General features: G+C 37.7%; 1 protein-coding gene across 12 annotated transcripts in view; it reads left to right on the forward strand.

Annotated features, from left to right (window-relative positions):
- ADAMTSL3 (ADAMTS like 3) overlaps nt 1–13,260 on the forward strand; it is a 379,251-nt gene that overhangs the window by 208,712 nt on the left and 157,279 nt on the right. For all 12 annotated transcript variants that reach the window (XM_045163811.1, XM_045163808.1, XM_045163813.1 and 9 more), the window contains 3 exons: nt 7,261–7,372; nt 11,435–11,573; nt 13,132–13,182. In XM_045163811.1, the coding sequence (XP_045019746.1) occupies nt 7,261–7,372; nt 11,435–11,573; nt 13,132–13,182 (302 nt within the window). The remainder of the gene's footprint in view (nt 1–7,260; nt 7,373–11,434; nt 11,574–13,131; nt 13,183–13,260) is intronic.

Here is a 13,260-nt window from a genome sequence, read left to right on the forward strand (position 1 = left end):
ATAAAGGCACACTTTGCATACAGTTCCTAGATTAGACCTCATTTCATGGACGTCTCTGCTATCTCCAGGAGATAGTGAAGGACAGGGAAGCCTGTTGCACTGCTTCCATGGGGTCGCAAAGTGTCGGACTCACCTTAGCAACTGAACAACAGCAACAACAACATGGACTTTTAATAAATGGAAGGTTGAAAACAACTATATTCTGATGTGATGAGTAAAATATGAAGGTATCCATGGCCTGCTGGATTCTTTTGTGGCTATTGTGCCGATTCTGAAATCTGGCAACTCACTGCACCAATGAGATGGAATTTCTTTTTTTCTACTTTTTCAGAAGCTGTATTTTCTTGATTGGACCTTTCTTGAAAAAGTGCACTTTTTCTTCTTCCCAGTGGATTTCTCACTAAGCATCCTTATTTTCCTGAATGATCTATTTCTAGTGGATGACTCTTGTCACTCTGTTACTGAGTCACAGTATTTTGCATGTGAGCCCCTAAGATATTCTTATTTTGCTTCTGCAATATGTGTATGTGGCCACCATGTAGCAGTAGAGAGTCTAAAGCCTGTAGTTGATGCTGTGTGCTTTATTGGTTGGACCCTGAGGTGCTATCCTTTCAGTAAGAATTTACTGAGTATCTGTAAGGAGATGTTTGTGAGTATCTGCTTTCAGTGTATGTGTATGAGAATAATCTAGTAAAATAAACATAAGTGGCTTTGAGAAAGGTATCTGTTTCCATGGTTAACTATTTTAATAAAGATTGCTGGTGGCTTTTCCCCTCTTTAAAAAGTATGTCCCTCTTCAAGGAAAAAAAAAGTTTTCCTCTTTGTCTGAAATCTTCCTTTTTATGTTAGTTGTCTATCTTCTTCTTTCTATTTGGATATTTTGTATTTCTGTAGAAAAATATTTTCTCATTTCTTTTTTTTTTTTAATGTTTTTTATTGTGGTAAAATGAAAAATGTTTGTATTTCACCATATTTCACTGTACAGCTCAGTGGCACTAAGTACATTCGTGTTGGTTTTCAGCTGGGCAAGCCTCTGTCTCTGGTTTCCTCCAACCACAGCTCTGGATACTGTGTATGTTTTCTACCTACAAGGTCTGTCTTTTCTTTCTGGGGAGCTGTGGCAGCTCATCTAACTTACCCAAGGATGAGAGGGTTTGATGTTTTCCTCTCTCTCAAAGAGAAGATTTTAGCCTTGCAGTGTGGTGCAGACGGTGGCTAAATCCCTATGTCCACATGTATTTCAAAACACAGCGGAACAGTTTTCAGAGTCAGTGCATTCATTCACTTCCTGAACCTAAAGTAACAAAGCACAGTAAACTGGGTGGCTTAAACAATAGCTGTTTATTGATCTCACAGTTTTGGAGGCTAGAAGTCCAAAATCAAGATGTGGGCAGGACTGGTTCCTTGAAAGGAATATGAAAGAGAATATGTTTATGTCTCTCTCCTCACTTCTTGAATCCTCAGCTTTTTTACCTTTTCTTTACATCACTTTGCTTCTGTGCATGTCCACATCTGTGCCCAAATGTCTCACTTTATATAAGTGAGACAGGCTGGGACCTGGAACCTTTCACTGCAATGATAGCACGCCTCGCATGTGACAAAATACAAATAAATTATATGGGGCTAAAAATAACTGTGTGCATGCACAGTTGGGGCAGATTCTGGACAAAAGATCCAAAGAGACCCAAAAGCCCAACTGCCGCTTTTGAAGAGCCTGGAGCAAAACTGGGTGTCGGGAACAAAACTGGGTGTCAGGAACAAAGGCAGAGTACTGAGCATGCCCCCTGCACACGTCACTACCTAAGGGGTGGGCAAACCACCTAAGTCACCCCTCCAGTCTGACCCCCTAGACACACCCCTACCCTCACCCCATTTAAGGATTGCATCTCGCCCCCTCAGGGAGCAGGGGAATCTGTTGTTTGTTCTCTCTCCCACCACTGCAGAAGGAGCTGCAATAAAGTCTCGCCTAAATTTTTTTATCTTGCCTCTGATCAATTTCTATTGATCAAGGAGGCCAAGAACCCTGGTCGGTAACATAAGGACACCAGTCACACTGGGTTGGGCCCATCCTAATGACCTCATCTTGGCTTTACTAGACCTGCAAAAACCCTATTTCCAAATAAGATCATTTCTGAGGTTCTGTGAGTTTGAACTTCAACATAACTTTTTGTGGGGGATACAGTTCAGTGTCTAACAGAAAATAAAAGTTACCTATCTCATCACTCCTCTCGGTCAGAATTCCATCTCATTTTAAGTGTGTGCCGTGAATCACAGAGGTAGAAACGTTTGCAATTTATTATTTTCTTGAAAAGTGTCCAGTTCATCTAATTTTTGTAATTTAACTTTTGAAATGTAATCATAGCCTTCCTTTATCACTAAACAAAACAGCAACAAAAAAAAAACTCACCTGTACCTATATCTTTTTCATTCCTAAACATGTTCTCTGGTTCCTTGTCTAATTTTTGTTTGTTCAAACCATCCAAAGGCTTGTCTCTGAGGTATCTAAGAACTAGATTTTAGTCTTGTTAACTCTCAGAGTTTATAAAGAATTCTATTCATGTAAATTTTAGTTTTTGTTTCTTTTCTCTTTACATGGGTTTTATCTTGGTATTATATTTTTAATTTCTAGAGTTAAATTCTTAATTCATTTTCAACTTTTGTTCTCCATTAAATGTATTTATGGCTACCAGTCCCCATACAGAAGTTCTTAATTTTGTTGTGCTATAGGTTGTTAATTTTAAACTTTATGTGTAAGCCATTTGTATCCTGGCTAGAAAATCTTTGCTTTATTCTGGATCATAAAAATATTCTTGTATATTTTTGTCTAGAAACATTACTATTTTACCTTTCACACTGAGAGCTATATACTAGAATTGATACTTGTATATGAAGTAGAATCAGTTTCTTTTTCCCCATGACTATCCAGTTGAGCCAAAACCATTAGGTGGAAAAGACAATCCTTTCTCCATCTATCTTAAATTCCAAACTATATATGTGTGGCCCTATTTTTACACTCTCTTCTGAACTATTCATCTATATGCAGCAATACCATTGTGATTTAATTACTGTAACATTATAACAAGTCAATATCTGGCAGTGTAATTTCTTCAGGTTTGTTCTTAAAGACTGTCTTTGATATTCTTGCCTTCTTCCCTTTCCATGTCAACTTTGAAATATGCTTCTAAACTTTTATTCTGCTGATTTTGATTTGAATTGCTTTGAAATCTGTAGGTCAGTTTGGAGAAAATTCACCTTCCAATATCGTCTTCCAGCCCATAAATATGGTATATTCATCCCTTTATTTAGTTCTTTTGAAATTCTTCTCAATAATGGTTATAATTTTCAGTGCGTATGTTTTGCATGTCTTTTATTAATTTCCAAATATTTGATTATTATTTTGATGCTATTGTAAATGTTTAAAATTTTTTTCTATTTGTTTTCTGCTGGAGAATGAAAATCTAATTGGTTTTTATATACTGACATTATATTCTCACTGCATTCACATGTTAATACTAATAGTTTGTGAATTCTTTTGGATTATGTACATACACAATTATGACACCCACAAATAATGAGTTTGGTTTCTTCCTTCCCAATTGTTGTATACTTTAAAGAAATTTTCTTGGATTGTTGTTATTGTTCACTCACTAAGTCATGTCCTAGTCTTTGAGACCCCATGACTGCATGCAGCATGCCAGGCTTTCCTGTCCTTCCCTATTTCCTGGAGTTTGCTGAGATTCATGTCCACTGAGTCAGTGATGCTATCTAACCATCTTATCCTCTGCCAACCTCTCTTCCTCCTGCCCTCAGTTTTTCCCAGCATCAGGTTCTTTTCCAATGATTTGGCTCTTCACATCAGGTGGCAAGTATTGGAGCTTTCTTACATTACTTAGGACATTAGTACAATGTGCAATAGAAGTAGTGATTATGTTTTTTTCTTTCTTTCCTTTTAATATAGTGAACTACATGTATTTGGGGATGTTAAACTGATCTTACCTTCCTGTAATAAACTGTAAAATACATTGAGAAATACTTCCTCTATTCTGTAACAGTTTGTGCAAGTTTGCTGTTATCTAATTAGTCAGATGTTTTATTTCCTTATGTGTCAGTTTTGTTTCAAGGAACCTGTCTATTTCAACTAGCTTTTGAAAGTTATTGACATAGTTGTTGTTTTTTTTTATAGTATTGTCTTATTTCTTCCATTATGTAGAGAATCTGTGGTGAGTCTCATTCCTAACATTGATTATTTGTCCCTACTCTTTTTTTTAATCATTCATGTTGGAGGGCTTTCAATTTTATTAAACTTTTCAGAGAAACACTGTTTGGGTTTATAAGCTACTAATATGCAATTTAATTCTCATATCATTAATGTCTGCTTTTGTCTTTATTATTACCGTCTCTGTACTTTCTCTGGATCCAATATGCTTTTCTTTTTCTAACTTTTTGAAATGGATGGTTAGATCAGTGATTTTTCATCCAATTTTTCCATAACATACAATTTTAACTCTATAAATTTCCCTCAAAGCATGCCTTAAATTTCATTCCACAAAGCTTAATATGAAATCTTTCCCTTCATCATTCAGTTAAATTGTATTATAATTTTCATAGTGATATATTATTTGACTTGTAGTATATTTACAAGTGTAGTGTCCAAGTATGTCAGAATTTTCAAGAAATCACATCATTTTATACCTTAATTCTACTGTAGTCAGAGAACATTATATCATTTCAATGTTTTGAAATTTGTGAAAACAATTTGTGGCAAATTTTGGAAGACTATGCTATGTAGTCTTCTGTTGTTGGGCACAGTGTTCTACATATATCAATTAGGTCATGTTTATTAATGGTTTTATTCAAAAGTATAGCCTTACTGAATTTTATCTCCGTATTCTGTTGCCACAAGAGACCTGATAAAACTACCACTATGACTGTGGAGGTGTCTGTATTTTTTCTATTCTTGTCAACTTGTGAATTACATATTTTGAAGCTTGGTGGTTAGGTACGCTAACTTTTAGACTCATTAGCTCTTGTAGTGACTTGACCTCTTTGTCATTGTGAAACTCTTTCTTGAAGATACCTCTCCACTGTCTTTTGGCTTCCATTTATTCTGTTGAGACATTAGCTGTCAGACTTATTTTTGTCCCTTAGAAAGTAATGTATCTTATTTGTCTGTTTTCAACAATTTTCTCTTGGTTTTTCATCAACTTGACTATGATGTAATTAGTAACTTTCTTCTGCTTGAGCTTCATGGTGCTTCGTGAATCCAAAAAACTCTTAACTTCTTAGACTCCTTAGAAGTCTTTTCTGACTCTGTAACCTCATCCCATCCCTGTAACTCTCCCTTCTTCCACACACATCTCCTGTCCGGAATTTTTCATTTGATAATTTTATAACTTTTTTACTGTTTTATAAGTACATGAAACTTTGCTTTTTCAGTCAGTTCTTATTGATATTTACTAATAAGCTTTACTGATCATTTCATCATTACTGCTTCCTGCATCTCATTACTTTCTCATGCATTTATATTAGTTCTTTTTCAGTATACCCTTAAGTAGTTTCTTTTTCTAGTCTTTGAGTGGTCAAGGTTCTGTCATTTTGTCTCTGAGGAAAACTTTATTTCACTGATTACTGATTGTTAATTTGATCTTAGATTGTTTATAAGTTGACAACTGATCATTGATTGGTAGTGAATAATTTGGTTGTAGAATTCTAGATTAAAAACTATTGTCCCTCATCGTCTTAAAGGTGTTCGTTTTCTTGTATCCATTATTGCCTATGAGAAATCTGATGCCATTCTGATTCTCACTCCTTTGTAGGGAATCATCTTTTTTCTGATAACTTTTAGAATTTCTCTTTGTCTTTGTTGTTGCATTTTTTTATGATGTCTGCTCAGAACTTTATGACTATTTTTAGACTGAGTACTTCTGTCTTTCCCACATTGCACAGCTCATGGGCTCTTAGTTCCCTGACCTGGGATCAAACCTGCACCCCTCACAGTGGAAGCACAGAGTCTTAACCACTAGACTACCAGGCAAGTCCCTCTGTTCTTTCTCTTTAACTCCATGTAATACTGGCATTTCTGGTTCTGTTCCCCATAAGCTTAATCTTTGTTTTCCCTCTATTTTTCTCTTTGTGTTGCATTCCAGGACTTTCCCTCAATTCACTCATTTGTTCAATCAGTAGAGAAGAAAAGAAAGAAGAAGGGAGAGGACTTGCTGAAATAAAATAACCTGAGAGTAAACTTATCTTTGTCTGTAACTGCCTTCTCATGCTCAGCAATGCACCTTCTCTCTGTTAACTAGACGCAGCAAGGCTCATATGCAAACACTGTGGATTTGTGTACATTTCGAGTTTCTGTAATTGTGCTTTCAGAAGGCTCTGCTAAAAGATGCTTAGGGATGTTGTTATTAAAAATGTAAGATTCCTAAAATGTGCCATGTTGTAAGCAAACCCAGATTACATCTCAGTTCCTGTTCTCATAGAAATTAAAATCATATGTATCAGGCAGAAAAAATGTTAAACTAAAAACTCTGAAAAAAAATTGGTACAGATGAACTTATTTGCAAAGAAGTAATACATGAACATAGAGAACAAACTTATAGATACCAAGCAGGGAAGAGGAGGTGGGATGAATTGGAAGACTGGGATTGACATATATACACTGCTAAGTCACTTCAGTCGTGTCCGACTCTGCGACCCCATAGACGGCAGCCCACGAGGCTCCCCCATCCCTGGGATTCTCCAGGCAGTAACACTGGAGTGGGTTGCCATTTCCTTCTCCAACATATATACACCACTATGTATAAAATAGATAACTAATAGGAACTTACTATATATAGCACAGGGAAAATGCTCTGTGATGATCTAAATGGGAAAGAAATCCAAAACAGGGGATATAAGTATACAAATGGCTGATTCACTTTGCTGTACAGTAGAAACTAATGGCATTGTAAAGCAACTATATGCCAATAAATTTTTTTTTTAAGTCTGCCTACATTTTTGTGAACTCATTCACAAGCATGGAATTACCTGGGAAAATGACTCCAGGGAGAATGGTTGAAGATCTTCTGAATTTCCGTTTATGACAAATTTAATTGACATGCTATCACATCTTAACATTCTGGGAATCTTCGTGTACGAGAGTGTGTTGTGATAGACACGTTTATCTACCTAGGTGACTTGTATTCACCGCATGTTGAAAGATGTGGAAGGAGCTGTTTCATTGCATGCAGATATGTTATCACAGTTCTCTCTGTCCAGACCAGGTACACTGTGGCTAAGGACAGTGTGGTCCAGTTCTTCTTCTACCAGCCCATCAGCCATCAGTGGAGACAAACTGACTTCTTTCCCTGCACTGTGACATGTGGAGGAGGTGAGGCACAGGCTTTGTTCCTAAATATTTAGAGCTCAGAGTTAAAAATGACATGTTTGTGTTTTTGAAGCTGACTTTAAAGTTAGTGTGCTAATTAGAGACGTGTAATCACACAGCATCTTACTCCACGGCCTGGGACCCAGTGGGGTTAATGAACATGCACTGGATTTAGAGAACACCCTTTCCTTTGAGCAAAGAACTGGAAACATGTTTGCATGTCTCTCATGGACCCCAAAATAAGAGCAAAGAGATAGGGAGGCTTTCAAATTCTATGTATTTTAAAATTCTAATCCTAAAGAATTCTTTTTGATTCTAATTATCCATGAGAAAAACAACAAATATGTCTTTAGTTTTAATTTACTTTCTAGCTTTCACACGCAGTTAAATATGTATTTTCATTTGGACACCGAAGTTAAAAGAGACGCTTTCCATTCTGGGGGGGACGGGTACAGTGGGACTCAGCTTAGTTCAGTTGGCTCAGTTCTTGGGAGGAGAATAGGTTTTCTCATATCTGGATGCCCAAGGAAAGCCACAATCAGCCCTGCTGGTCAGAATTCCAACCTTCATGGGAATCGCCTGGCTGTGAGTCCGTCACCAAAGATGGCGTTGTCTGTGAGGACAGAAGGAACATGTTAGGCTCCTTTTGGAATTTCCCCCAACATCCTGCCATTTTCTGTATACAGGCAGAATTTTAGTACATTTGTTCTTAATTTTTTTAATTTAAATTTATTTATTTTAATTAGAGGCTAATTACTTTACAATATTGTATTGGTTTTGCCATACATCAACATGAATCCGCCACAGGTGTACACGTGTTCCCAGTCCTGAACCCCCCAAAGCAGTCTGTCTTATTTCTTTCTCTTTTAGTTATCTGTGTACTGTGACAAAATTAAGAAGGAAAATTAATTGTCTCTCCCCCCAAATTATAAACACCTGTATGCTCTTTGTCTCCTTCTAGAAATATGTTTCCATTTAGAACAAAGAAATTTTTCTTTGACTTGAAGAGCTATAATTTCATTCTGTTATTATTTTGGGGAAAATACACATACATAAAACCCACAAGGAAAGCATTACCAAAATCTAATTATATTAGTAATCAAATCTACATGATTTATGTAAATGGCATTTCAGAGTTTGGGATAATGAGAAAGACTAGTATGCTGGTCTCCAAGTACTTGGGTGGACTTCCCTGGTCTTGCCTGCAGTCATCTGTGTGGGACACGTGAGGTTAGTTCAGGGAAAGTACCCAGACTGGCATTGCCATCTGATGTTGCAGACTTTCTGGCAGATATTGGCGCCCAAGTCATTTTTTATTGACGCCATTTGGATTTTCGTTCCTGTGGTTTTTGACCTTGCTTTTTATAATGCATACCAGTCTGTCCTTCTACACACTCAGCTTACATTTAAGCCACAACTTGTAGGAAGCTGTCTAGTGTTTTATAAAATCAGATTGCTCTCAGCCATTGGGCCTTTAAATGTATTTTTGGAACTTTATACCAGTTGACTAAGGCTGAGAACTAAATTTTGGACTTTTTTTTTCCTTCTGAAGAGCTCATTCTGGTTTTGAAAAATTACCTTTTTTAAAAACTTAACATGACACTTACATAGTGACAGGAACCTTGGAATCAGATCTTTTAGGAAATAGAAGCATCATTTTGTGAGTTGTTTTTTGAATTTACAGCTCTCATAGATATGGAATGTTCACTTTCCTCAGAGACTGTACAAACTGAATAGAATCAGGAATAAATCTTCATTCCTTCTTCTTTGAAGGCTTATGAGGCAGGGGGAGATGCAGATGGGAGGGTTTTGTTCCCCTGTATAGAAAATGCTATTTCCCCAGTTAGAAAGTTCATTGTTGTCAGAGGTAACCTAGGTACCCCAGGGCAGGAAATGAGTAAAGTGTACTGCTGCTGCTGCTACTGCTGCTAAGTCGCTTCAGTCGTGTCTGACTCTGTGCGACCCCATAGACAGCGGCCCACCAGGCTCCCCCGTCCCTGGGATTCTCCAGGCAAGAACACTGGAGTGGGTTGCCATTTCCTTCTCCAATGCATGAAAGGGAAAAGTGAAAGTGAAGTCGCTCAGTCGTGTCCAACTCTTCGCGACCCCATGGTCTGCAGCCTACCAGGCTCCTCCGTCCATGGGATTTTCCAGGCAAGTGTACTAGCAATGGAATATTATACAGAAGAATGAAACAAAGCTCAGTACAAGGGTACTTCTCAGTATACCTGTGGTGGATTCATTTTGATATTTGGCAAAACTAATACAGTTATGTAAAGTTTAAAAATAAAATAAAATTTAAAAAAAAAATAAAAAAAAAAGAAATGTAATGTTGAGTGGGAAAAGTAGAAAACAGAAGATGATTTAAGACTCAGTATCATTTAGTCAAAGCAGATACACATGAAACAACATTACAAAAGACAGATGTATATTTAACACATTAACAATAAATAGATGTCTCTGGGGGATTGTAATGGAAGGAGGGGAAATATAAGGAAACAAGAGCCTTGCACAGTGCCATGACAACAGTAAAGAGATATAACAGTAAATAACTAATCTTCTGTACATGAGCTCCAAAAATTTTCAAAGGAGTCTATTATAACTTTCTAATCATAAGTGCTAAAAACAGGGACTTCCCTGGTGGTCCAGTGGTCTTTGCCTTCCAATTCAGGAGTTACAGGTTTGATCCCTGGTTGAGGAACTAAGATCCCACATGCCTTGTGGCGAAAAAGAAAAAACAAAAACAGAAAACAGAAACAGTACTATAGCAAATTCAATAAAGGCTTTAAAAATAAAATGGTCCATATCAAAACAAAAATCTTAAAAAGTAAGTGCTAAGTATAACACAAATCAGTTATAATGCAAGTTATAACACGAGTAGTCATTCTCAATCTTGGTCAAACATTTCAGTCATCGTAGAAGAACCCGAGAGTCTTTTTTAAAAAGTCTTTTTTTTGTTGTTGTTGCTGCTCAGTTCAGTTCAGTTCAGTTCAATCGCTCAGTCATGTCTGACTCTTTTGTTTGCAACTCCATGGACTGCAACACACCAGGCCTCCCTGTCCATCACCAACTCCCAGAGTTTACTCAGACTCATGTCCATTGAGTCAATGATGCCATCCAACCATCTCATCCTCTGTTATCCCCTTCTCCTCCTGCCTTCAATCTTTCCCAGCATCAGGGTCTTTTCAAATGAGTCAGTTCTTTGCATCAGGTGGCCAAAACATTGGAGTTTCAGCTTAAGCATCGGTCCTTCCAATGAGTATTCAGGACTTATTTCCTTTAGGATTGACTGGTTGGATCTCCTTTCTGTCTCCTTTCTGACTCTCAAGGGTCTTCTCCAGCACCACAGTTAAAAAGTGTCAATTCTTTGGTGCTCAGCTTTCTTTATAGTCCAACTCTCACATCCATACATGACTACTGGAAAAACGATAGCTTTGACTAGACAGACCTTTGTTGGCAAAGTAATGTCTTTGCTTTTTAATATGGTGCCTAGGTTGGTCATAACTTTTCTGCTGCTGCTGTACCATATCACCCAGCCATTGTTTAAAGATTTACATTTTTAACAAAGCTTTGACACTCATGATCTTATTCGCTCCCCACAGTAACTGTAAACCTAAAGGAGCTTGGGAAACTGGAATCAGCATTCAGTCCAATTGCTAGCTCTCCATAAATGCTTTTCCTAAAGCACCTTACACCCTCTTCCAATTAAGCAGTGGGCATCTGCTGCTTCTACCTTCTAGGTAGCCTGGGAATAAAGGAACAGCCGTATTTCTTCAGTTGCAATGTGACCATGGGAACAGATAGGACCCACTCCTCCCACTTTGACCTGTGGGAATGCTGATTTCTTGACTGTAATGCTTCTGATTTCATTGGACCAGGAGGGGACCTGGGTGCTGGTATGTGTTAAAGGTTCTCACATGGTTCTGTTTGTTATACAACCAGGGTTGAGAACCACTGAGTTGAGTTTCCTAAAGAAGAAAGAAAAAAATGTGTGGCAAGCGATCACATTGCCAAGGAAATCCCAAATGAATGCAATACTCAGACACTCCTGTTCTGCTGCTTTAGGGTATCAGCTCAATTCTGCTGAATGTGTGGATATCCGCTTGAAGAGGGTGGTTCCTGACCATTATTGCCATTACTACCCTGAAAATGTGAAACCAAAACCCAAACTGAAGGAATGTAGCATGGATCCTTGCCCATCAAGGTTTGTATCACTGCCCTTTGGTACATGTATACAATGGAATATTACTCTGCTATTAAAAGTAATGCAGTTGAGTCTGTTCTAATGAGGTGTATGAATCTGGAGTCTGTTATACAGACTGAAGTAAGTCAGAAGGAGAAAGACAGATATCATATATTAACACATATATATGAAATCTAGAAAGATGGTACTGATGAACCTATTTGTGGTGCAACAATGGAGACACAGACATAGAGAACAGACTTGTAGATGCAGTGAGGAAAGGAGAGGGTGGGATGAGTTGAGAGAGTGACATGAAAACATACATTACCATATGTAAAACAGACAGCTGGTGGGAATTTGCTGTATGACACAGGCTGATTCATGTTGATGGATGGCAGAAACCATCACAATTTTGTAAAGCAATTATTCTCCAATTAAAAATTTAAAAAAAGAAATCAACAGCAGCTGGGACTGATCCATCCTTATGAAGCAACACAGTTCCATTGCATGATCTTGAACGTACCCTGGTGGCAGGTACCTGCGAACCCATTTATAACCGTGGTCAGGAGGCATTAGGCTCATCTGCTCACTCATCTGGTTCGTGCTTGTGGGCTCTGTGTCCATGTGCTGTGACCTTTCACTTTTTGTCATGAACCTCTCTGAGCATGTCTTGTGTATACAACATGAAAGGTCTCTTCATTTAAGTACATCTAGTCCACCTACCAGCTGTGAATATCGATAATTCACCATTTTAGCTTTTTAAACTGAGTTACTGATGACCACATTTAGACTTTTGAAGTGTTCACCTTAAACTCAGTATAAATAATGCATAGTGCAGGAAGTGCAGAGTTTGACTGCCAGAGTAGAAAAGCTATGCATAAACCATCCTGCTGCATAATTTAGTACCTAGTGACTTGGATTGCCAGAAGTTGGCAATCCAACTTCTGGATTGGGGAAGTTGGATTGGGGAAGTTTCTTGGCTTTGCTACAGGATCCTAAAATAACAGCACACTATCAAGTCCCAGAATCCCCCAGCTCTCTGCCAGCTGGCTGAGGCAGTGTGCAAGTGGAAAGGGAAGCGTGCTCAGTGGATTTCATTTCTCATCACGAAGCTGTGCATTTCCTGTAATCCCAGGTGTACACAATCACAAATAGAGGCCTTTTCAAAAGACAGAATCTGTTAAACAAAGTGATTTTCTAAAGATCCTGCTAATTAGACAGTGTGTTAATATCATGAATATATTTTATCACAATAATTTAAAAGGATAAAAGGGAATAAATAGATTTATCTAAATTAAGAGATGATGAACATATACTACTTTAATGAGTATACACTGCTAGCTTCACTTTCATATAGAATTGGGTAAGTTGTATATCAGAGATGTTCCTAAAAATTAAGGAGACGGTAGCAGAAGTGTGCAAGTGGAAAGGGAATTTGGGGGGAAATGGTTCAGAACAGTTGGCATATTAAGTGTCAATATAATTTGAAAGCGCTCTGTATTTTGTCATATGACATCTGTACTAGTCAAATGAGTAAATGTATGGAGTAGTAATTATATTCTCACGATTTCATTTCTAGCGATGGATTTAAAGAGATCATGCCCTATGACCACTTCCAGCCTCTCCCTCGGTGAGTTACATGTTTCCTTTTCCTTTCTGTAATATGCTCTAATCAGTTTTTAAGAAGCTTTAGTATCTGTGAAAGGTG

The sequence above is a fragment of the Bubalus bubalis genome, chromosome 20 (genome assembly GCF_019923935.1).
Source record: "Bubalus bubalis isolate 160015118507 breed Murrah chromosome 20, NDDB_SH_1, whole genome shotgun sequence".
Lineage (NCBI taxonomy): Eukaryota > Metazoa > Chordata > Mammalia > Artiodactyla > Bovidae > Bubalus > Bubalus bubalis.